The sequence below is a fragment of the Myotis lucifugus genome, unplaced genomic scaffold (genome assembly GCF_000147115.1).
Source record: "Myotis lucifugus unplaced genomic scaffold, Myoluc2.0 scaffold_166, whole genome shotgun sequence".
Taxonomy (NCBI): Eukaryota; Metazoa; Chordata; class Mammalia; order Chiroptera; family Vespertilionidae; genus Myotis; species Myotis lucifugus.
Window position 1 is genome coordinate 2228334 of NW_005871214.1, and position 10412 is coordinate 2238745.

General features: G+C 38.1%; 1 protein-coding gene across 2 annotated transcripts in view; it reads left to right on the forward strand.

Moving 5' to 3' along the window:
• The window catches only part of SIX4 (SIX homeobox 4), a 12590-nt gene extending 2444 nt beyond the window's left edge, over positions 1 to 10146 (forward strand). For both annotated transcript variants that reach the window (XM_006096041.3, XM_006096040.3), the window contains 2 exons: positions 1328 to 2013; positions 5763 to 10146. In XM_006096041.3, coding sequence (XP_006096103.1) covers positions 1328 to 2013; positions 5763 to 6559 — 1483 coding nt within the window. In that variant the 3' untranslated portion in view covers positions 6560 to 10146. The remainder of the gene's footprint in view (positions 1 to 1327; positions 2014 to 5762) is intronic.
• The last annotated feature ends 266 nt before the right edge of the window (positions 10147 to 10412 follow it).

Consider the following 10412-nt stretch of genomic DNA (forward strand, 5'->3'; position numbering starts at 1 on the left):
ACCCAGAGGAGGCGCGTTGGTAACTCCACGCCACCTGCCCCCACACCCGTTTGAGGCCACGGATCCCGTGGCTCGAGCCCCGACAGAATCCCGGGAGCTGGAGGCAGAGGGTGGAGAGCGGGTGCCAGGCGCAGGCCAGCTGCCCTGCAGCTCGCTCCGGGGCGGGGCGCGTTCCCCGGGTCTCCTCCACCACATTCTACCTGCTTCTCTCCCCCTCCAACCCTACCCCACCCCCCACCCCCGCCCCGGGCCCAGTTGCCAGTTGCCTGGTTTAGGCCCCTCTCCGGATCTACCTCCCACCCGCACCCCCGGTGAGTCACCCTCGCAGACGGCGACGGCGGCTCAGCCTCAGCTCGTAAATCAAAGCGCTTTCTGCGCTCCTGGCCCCGCAGCCCAAAGCCACAGTAATCCCCTCCCCTCGGCATGAAAGCGAACCGACCGCTGGGCACCGCAGGGATGTCGGATCTTCTTATGGGCCAAGTCCCACCGAGCAATGTCCTACCCACCATTTCTCCCCCACCTACCTACCCTCAGACCAAATGGGAAACCCCCACCAGTACCCTTCCCTGGATTTCTTATTCCCCCCAAATTGGGGAGCTGAGAAACAGTCCTGTGTGGAATAGAAGGACCAAGGGTGCTGGCTGGGGAGGGGTCTGATAGTTACTAGGCAGCTGAGTGACCCACCCTTTCCCTCCCACCTCACCAGGGCACTGGATGGTGTGTGTTAACTAGGCCCCTATGACTTCCTTTGGATTCAAGGGCGACTGCACATTACAGTTCTTGGGTTGAAAGTGCCTTTCCTACAAGGCCAGCCACTTTGTTGAATGAAAGAGTTGTCAGTCTGGTGGAGTAGAAGTTTGGGAGCAGGTGAGAAAATGATATCTTGTTAACTACCTGACAAACAAAACAGAACACTTTCCACCTCCTGCTCCTTTTGCACTTTCATTTACCTTCAAAATCACACTAATCTGAATTGGTGTGAAGGGAGGGGAAGGAGTTCCTAAACAGGAAAGACTGACCACATTATTTAATGAGTTTTTTTCTATGGTATACTGGTAGGTAGTGGCATATTTAACAGTAAGGAAAAACTTCAATGCTATAAAAATAATTCTCCTATAAATTCTGTTGAATTTACATCTTCCCAGATTTTCTGTCTGGTCAGAATCTGCTGAAAGGCCTCATAGTTTAAACAGGACTAAAGGATTTCCTGCTGTGCTTTCCTTGAATGCTACCTTTAATGGGGTTGGAAGCTGGTTTTCCACACAAATGGCACTATGTAGAATGTCAGCCCTCTGACCTTCATGCCTTGATTTCCCTCTCAATACAGCGAGTCAGACGGCAATCCCAGCACTGAAGATGAATCCAGCAAGGGTCATGAGGATTTGTCTCCTCATCCACTCTCCGGTTCATCTGATGGTGTCACCAACCTCAGCCTTTCCAGTCACATGGAGCCAGTATACATGCAACAAATTGGAAATGCTAAGATATTAAGCTCCTCTGGAGTTTTGTTGAATGGAAGCTTGGTACCTGCAAGTACTTCACCTGTCTTCCTTAATGGTAATTCTTTCATTCAGGGACCCAACGGAGTTATCCTAAATGGATTAAATGTGGGAAATACACAGACAGTGTCATTGAACCCACCCAAAATGGCATCAAACATTGTGAGCAATGGTATGTCCATGACTGACATACTGGGCTCTGCCTCCCAGGACGTGAAGGAATTCAAAGTCCTCCAGAGTTCTTCAGCTAACTCGGCAGCCACCAGCTCCTACAGCCCCAGTGCTCCGGTGTCGTTCCCGGGGCTGATCCCCAGCACTGAGGTGAAAAGAGAAGGCATTCAAACAGTGGCTTCCCAGGACGGAGGCTCTGTCGTGACTTTTACTACACCAGTGCAAATTAATCAGTATGGCATTGTCCAGATCCCCAATTCCGGAGCCAACAGCCAGTTTCTTAATGGAAGCATTGGATTCTCTCCACTGCAGCTGCCTCCTGTTTCAGGGGCAGCTTCACAAGGTAACATTCTCATTTGGTACTATAATGCACCAGTCATGTTTAGCCAGCTGCTGTAAGTGACACATTTGGTGAGAGCTATGGATTGATGTGACTGTTCAGGTACCCTATTGGCAGCCCCAGCTGCAGAATAGCCTTGATTTGTTTCTCCTCCTTCACAATACCCGTGTCATATGCAGCTTGCCTGCTTCCCTGGCATCATGGAGATGGGCTTTTATTTTCCTAGCAACTGAATGGAAAAATACAGTTCATAGCAAGTCTTGTCAGGTCTACGATGATAGAAATACGATAAGTCAATCGGTGCTTACAAAATAACCCATTGTTTGACATTTTAAGATTAAAAATTAATATTGCTAAGAACACATAGTTAGTGAAGCAGTTGATAAGAATGTGTACACTTTACCTAAGCATTATTTATTTGACTGTAGAGTGTTTTAGAAGAGCAAGATTGAATCAGTTGTGTTTGATTCCTGTTCCTCCTTTAAATAAGACTAACAGATCTAAAGGAAAACCAGAAGAGCATGTGATTGGCTGTCTATTGCTTTGCATGTGTACTCACCTCCTAAGTGCAGTTTATTAGTGAGGGCGACTGTAAGCCTTATTTTATATGCTTGTGGCTTTACTAACAATCTGCTAAAGAAAGCACTGATCTAAAATTGGGGAAACCAGAAGCTGTTATGCCAATTCTTCACTGACTTTAACCAAGTCTGGATGGCTCTATGTCATTTTTTTTTTTAATATAGAAACAGGAATGGTCAGAATGGCAGTGAAGGTTGCATATCCCATTGCATTCAAGAGAGCGCGATATTAATGCATGGTTGCCTTCCTACAAGCAAGTCTGAAAGTCCAGATTGTTTTATCAACACAAAATAAGTAATTGTTTGCCTTAAAGGTCAGCTTCCTATAAAATGGCTTTATCAAATAATCTATAACAACTGTGATCTACTTCAGCTTATTTGAGGCATTAATGGAAAAATTGTAATGGAGTGAATTACTTTCGGTGCATTTGTTTCTCTTTAGGTAAAATGGTAGTAAAACACAACAGTCCTGCAGCATACTATTTATTTTTTCATTGTTCCAGGTTATGGAAAGGATTAAGCTAAGTCACTATCCAACAGAGGGCAAAAATATGAAAACCACAGGGAAAGCCAAAGTGCTTAGTTTTATAATATTTTAATGTGGATCTAATCCCTTGTCTCGCTTTAGGAAATTTCCAAACAGTATGTAACATTTTAGAGAACATATTTGCCAGAAAGCTTGGTATATAGATTGGGCGAGGAGAAAAGCAGAAATACTTTTCACATGTAATCTAGAAAAGTGCTACCATAGAAAAGTATTGCAAACTAATGACTAATTTTTTAATGGGTTCTTTAATATGAATAAAAATAGCATTTTCAGTTTAAAAAGTTAAACTCAAATGACAGAGCTGTCAATCCTTAGACTGTCTGGGTGACTGGAAGGCTTAAGTTTAACCAGATGGGTCCAGGAAGCAATGTTTCTTCATTGTAGTAATGTATTGCAGTTCTTAATAAAGCATTTGGGGATTCAGCCTTTCTCAAAAAGAGATACCTGAGCCTTTCTTAAAAATACCTAGACAAGATAGATAATCTTTCTAAAGTTGGCATTTATATGGGAAAGCAGAATATCTACATATTTTTCTTACTTTATAATCTGAGAAAATAAGGGTTTTTTCCTATTTTACCATCATTACAAAGTTATACTTTGTTGTTTTTTTTGTTTGTTTTTTTAAAAAATATATTTTATTGATTTTTTACAGAGAGGAAGGGAGAGGGATAGAGAGTTAGAAACATCGGTGAGAGAGAAACATCGATCAGCTGCCTCCTGCACACCCCCTCCTGGGGATGTGCCCGCAACCAAGGTACATGCCCTTGACTGGAATCGAACCTGGGACCTTTCAGTCTGCAGGCCGACGCTCTATCCACTGAGCCAAACCGGTCAGGGCCAAAGTTATACTTTGTATCTGTATCATTTTTCAATTGGATTTTTTAGCTGATTTTTAAATTATGGTTCAATTTATAATTTAATTGCAGTTATATTTAAATGTCAAGTTTTAGATTACATCTGTTTTTCCCCCTTCATTGATATGTTATAATTTCTATACATTCATAAACATTGCTTTATTTATATTTAATAGCAGTTGGGAAAATGTCACATTTATTATATTATTTATGGCACTACCAAAAAATAACTGATTATTTTGTTCACATATGCGCTGGCAATCAATTTCACAACCACATAACACAAGAAAGTAAACATCTATTTCAGATATTTTTTGCTACAGTTTAGCAGCCAACAGGAATTTTAAGGCATACTTCAGTTGAAGTTAAACTTTTTCAAATAAAAACCTTTTTCATTCATTCGGCCTAGAACAAACATTAACATTAGGAAAGAGCCCAAACATACATAGAAATGTTTTTCTTAACACAAGTATTTCCATGATGAATATTTTCAAGTGGTTAATTTTTTAAGTTCAAATATAGTGTGTTTGTTTTCTTTTTCTTTTCTTTTTTCATTTTAAAGACATTCCTTTGCATTTAGGATATTTTAAAATGTTTGGAAGACATAAATAGCTCTGTGGCATTGATTTATCAATGTAAGTGGTAATATAATCACAAAATTATTGTAGTAATTCAAGAAGACAAATGTTTTACTTGAATTCCCTTTACTATTGGGCTGTTTTCTCAAAATGATAAAGAGAGTTTACTGAACATCAAATTCAAGATCAGGGTAAATAGCTCTTCTGAAACTATTCTGTCACAAAACTCCCCCACGTCTACCTTTCCTTCAGTGGCAAGATAATTGCCATCATTTCACTATGCCTATGTAAAGAATCAGAAAGAAAAGTTTTATTTGATGGTGGGAGCTGGGGCAAGAATCTGATTCATCTACATTATCTGAGTTACCTACCTGTTTTGCACATCTTCTCAGCTTTCTACTTACATTTCTTTTTCTACTTCTGGTCTCTGCAGACTATAATAACAAGAGCCTCAAAAGATTCAAACTTTTTAGAGAAGCATTAGCTCTAGTTCTTTATATTAATCTATATTTTTTAAAGCCCATTTCATTATTATCATTAATTTTTCCTATCACTACAACACCAAAAATTCAGAACTGTATTGGCACAAGGAAAGAAAAACATATCCTACTGAATGTTTTGTTGACTTGACATTATTTTATGGCTAGTTTGGTGAAAGCTTGCAACTTGTCTGTACAGGTTTATATGGTTACCATTAAGCCCCAGGGTAACTCATTTTATGTGGCATTTTCTACATTTCCATTTACTGGTATATGTTATGTGAGTTACTGAGCTTGTCCTGAACAAAGGCATTTTATTTTGCATTTGTGTTTTCTAATTCTAACTGACACAGTTAGTAATAACTATCAACTAAGTGAAAGATAACAAGTTGGGATCTATATGGAAAATAATGAATATTTTTTTATGAACCAGAAACTTGACTAAAATTAGAACTTGGAAAAGATTGTTTTTTCACATTTGGTTTCTAAACCAGTAGTTCTCACTCCCACTTGGTCATCAGAATTCCTCGGGGAGTTAAAAATACACCTGTTCTAGAACTTACTGAGCCAGACTTTTAGGAGTGGAGCCTGGGACTCTCTAGTTTTAAGTGCTCGGGGTGATTCTACTGAACTTGAGGAAAGTCATGTGTGTAAAAAAGTAACTTTTTTCTTTCCTTATCAGTTTTATCAATGATCATCTGTACTTTTTTTTTTAGGTAATATTTCAGTAAATTCAAGCACTTCAGATGGGAGCACATTTACAAGTGAGTCTACCACAGTCCAGCAAGGCAAGGTTTTCTTGAGCTCTCTTGCTCCCAGTGCAGTGGTGTACACTGTTCCTAATTCAGGCCAGACTATAGGATCTGTTAAACAAGAGGGCTTGGAGAGGAGCCTGGTCTTTTCTCAGTTGATGCCTGTCAATCAGAATGCACAAGTAAATGCAAATGTATCTTCTGAAAGTATCTCGGGGAGTGGCCTCCATCCACTGGCCTCCTCATTAGTTAATGTATCCCCAACTCACAGTTTTTCCCTGACTCCCCCTACCCTACTCAATCCCACCGAACTAAACCCTGACATTGCTGATAGCCAGCCAATGTCTGCACCTGTGGCAAGCAAATCTACTGTGACATCTGTCAGCAGCACTAACTATGCAACTCTTCAGAACTGCTCCCTTATTACTGGTCAAGATCTATTGTCCGTCCCCCTGACCCAGGCTGCCCTTGGGGAAATAGTTCCTACCGCTGAAGATCAGGTGGGTCACCCATCCCCAGCAGTACACCAGGATTTTGTCAGAGAACATCGGTTGGTTCTGCAATCAGTAGCTAACATAAAAGAGAATTTCTTAACAAATTCAGAGAGCAAAGCCACAAGCAACTTAATGATGCTGGACTCCAAATCCAAGTATGTCCTAGAGGGCATGGTTGAGACTGTCTGTGAAGACCTGGAAACAGACAAAAAAGAGCTTGCCAAGCTCCAAACCGTCCAATTGGATGAAGATATGCAAGACTTATAAACTTTATCTCCCTTCCTCCCCCCCCCCCCCTTTTTTTTTCTGGCATCAGACAGCAAATCTTTTCACAAAGCCCTGAGGACATAAAGCATTTTCCCATTTAAAGGGAAACACTAGTTTTGCAAGTAAATGCATTCAAGAGACTTTGGATTGATCTGCATGAAGATCACAGTTAAACATACAGAAGGAGGACTGCATTACTGCAGTCTTTTTCTTCACATATGTTCTCTCTTAAATAGATGGAGACAAAGGAATGAGATGGAATATATCAAGTCAAAGTGTATCATTTGGTTGACTTAATATAATTCTGAGGTCAAATGGAACTTGATAGTTTTTTAAATTAAAAATGTATGCACCTAACAAAATTAAATATCCCTACAGAGCATTAGAAACAATACAGTTCTTTTTGTTTACTTTTACTCCATGGGCATTGATAAGGTTAAGTAGCATAAATGGTACTCCACTATTCTAAGGGTATATTTTTGAATATATGCATTTCTGTTTTTCAACATTTTTGTGAAAGTCTTGGTTTGTCTCTATATGTTTCCAAATGTGATTGCTAATAGTTCTGTGTGGCTGAGAAAGTTTGCAACTCCACTAAAAACTCTGAAACAAATTTCAGTATGAGTGTAAATATATTAGTCCTATAAGCAAGGATTTGAGTAAGTACAGTGAATTTTATTTATACTGTATATGTTTCTCTGATACTTCAGACACTATGAACTAAAAAGAAAAATGTTTTCTTACTGTTTAATTTATTTTTATTGTTTGAACAGGAAGTGAACATAGTTATTTCCAACAAAGTTTTACTTTTTGTAGAATTCTGAAAGTAATGATTTTTATCAGGAGTCTATTAAGGTCAATATTAATAACACTGAAACAGGAAATCCAACTCCCAATTTTGGAATTTTGGTACTTTTTTTCACATCCTTGTTCTTTATTTAGCAGCTCTCCGATTCATTTAAATATGTTTTATATAGAATTCTATGTGCCTTTTTACCTTGTGGCCTTTTTATTATTCTTACTAAGGTACAGAAGTGTCAACAGAAGCACTGATGGCTCTTTTCTACTATTCTAACAGGGTTAATTTCACCACAGAATTGCTTTAAATCGAAGAACTTAAGTTTTGCTTTTATTATTATGTATAATGTTTATGATGCAAATGGGTGAACAATCAATTACTGTTAATGCTTTTCATTACAATGAAAATAACAATTTAGACTATCACGTAGAATCAATTCTGTAGGCTATGAAAACAACCATTTTAAAGTAAAGAGAGAATATGTAGATTCTATTGAGCAAAATTCTATCCTGTTGAAACTTAGTTCTAAATGTTTTGAATCAGATCTTACATTATGACATATGACTGTTGTTTGCACTATATTATCATGTCTTCTTCAAAAGTAAATCTTCTGGAGTTTCTGTCAGAAGCTTGTTTGATAATGTTGTGAGCTGTGGGTACAATTTTTATCAGGACTCTGAACACAAGTTGTAATAATGCAAATATCTTTCTCTAGTGAGTAAAGTCTCTGATCTCTGAAAAGCAAGAAAAGTGGGAAAATGATCTCTTCAGAGATGACTTAAAGTTGTTGAACATAAACGTGTCACTACAACTTGCTTTCTTCAATATCAGAACAAAGGGTTTACTCTAGATCACTGCATGCCGAGCATGTTGAATAAGGGCCATAGAGGATTTAACTTCTGTCAAATGGAAGTTACTGCAAATGGAACTTGGCAGGCATAGATGAAGAGCCCAATGAAGAATTCCTCTTCCATCATTTTGATAAAGAACTTAGATCCCATTTTTTTATAGAATTGATTAATGTTTCTAAACTGTTGAAACTTACCTGTTTTTCATTTTGTTTTTTACAAAGTCAGGTGTTTTAGAATTCTCTTCCACTCCACCACTACTTATACAGCTTGTTTCTTCTTTGGGTGTGTGCTGATCATGTTACTGAGATTAATTACATGGTGTAGTTTACATGAAAATGATGTTTTCCACTTGATTGCTGCAGATATCAAGAGTTTATTAATTATTTAAAAATAACCATCCAGTAAGGGAGGTGGGAAGGTTTTAAAAGTTGTATATGTTATATATATATATATAACTGGAAAGGTTTTCTGTCTTCCAAAAATATAATAAGCCTCTTTTATTCATAGTTCTTCCTCTTTTTTCCCATAAGAAAAAGAAAAGATAGCACAAAACTTAAGACTTACCTAGAAATCCATTCATACTCCCAACGTGATGTAATTATAACCCTACAATTACTCCAGGTAGCTACACAATATACCAGGTAAGAATCAATGCACATTATAAAGAACTTACGGTTCTTTTCTATTCTTTCAGTAAATTACGGGCCGGTTGGTATGTAGCCCATGTATATGTGAATGAAATAAGATAAATCCCATGATCTCCATGCACAGAATTGCAAATGTCTTTTGCAATACCAAGGGCCAGACCTCAGAACCCTTGGAGTTCATGTGGCAGAATTTCTCTCCTACATAAACCAATGCTTGAAGATGCTGCAAATGACCCTCTAATGATCCCCACAGAGGAATCAGAATAGGGGTAAATAACTCTCCCTGCAAACCCCAACCCCTGCGGCTGGCTGTGGGATTTTTGATGTGAGCCTAACTATGCACTCTATCAACCAGAATTTGGCTTTATAGCTCTTAGTTACATCTAGTAAAGGACAGTCTATTGTTTAAAGAGAAGGTGCATTTGTTCCTCAATCAAGCAAAAGCACCTGTGTTGTACTGCTTTATAGCTCATGTATATTTATAGCAATGAAAAGACTGAATTGTGTACGTTTCAGTGCCTTTCTTGTGTTACGAAAGGCAGGTAGACGTCATAGCCATAGATAAATATCCGTAGTTAAATTGCACACTGACCTTAAATCACCTTGTATATGCCCTTACATCTTGCATGGTAAAAGTTGGATTATTGGGCATGTGTTGCAGCCTGCCCTGCTACATCTTAGACAAGTGTGCATTAGTACATAGCCAGAAGTTCATTCTTTAAAATGTTTTTGACAGATCATCTCATACAAATATAAATAATTCAGGAAAACTGAGGGAAAGACTTAACATTTTACAGAAGATGTTTCAAAGCCTTCCTAGAACTTAGATGATTAGAGCCTAACATTTATTTTGTATCTAATTGATACATCATGTTGATTTAATATTACAACCATACATTTTATTAATCAAAATTATATAGCATGTGACTCTTGGCTTTCAGGGTTATCAAAAAAAATTTTATTCTTTAGTTGCATGTACTGTATGTTTAGAGGCAACCAGTTATATACTCAATATGGTTTTACTGTGCCTTACACAAAGAGAAAATCTATACAGAATGTATATCATGGGATGGGGTAACAGAGTCTTTACTGCACTGTTAGGTGATGGCACACAGAGCATGTCCCAGAACATTTCTGTGCTTAATTACCCAACCAAAGAGATCTAAAGTATGTATGTTGTACTGTAATAGGGGTTTATGCCTGGACAATTAAGTGTTTTATTTGTTTTCTGAAATGATGTGAACTTATTTTTCTAAACACTATGCTAAATAAACTTTATATTTATACATACCATATGTTGAAAGTTGTTTTTTCCTGAAAAAGCAAAGCAGGAAAAAGAAAATAAAAAACCCACATAAACATTTCGTATAGGCTGGCAAATAGAAGAACAAAAGAAGTCACTTTGGAAAAATATAGTATTTATTGATCTCTGTACAAAATTATGCAATTCACTTAACTGTACTGCATACTCAGAATTAAATGGTTACATTTCTTCTTTCCTTTAAGGAAAGAAATGCTTCTTATTCATTTGGGTGTCCCAAAATCTGAATCTGGTA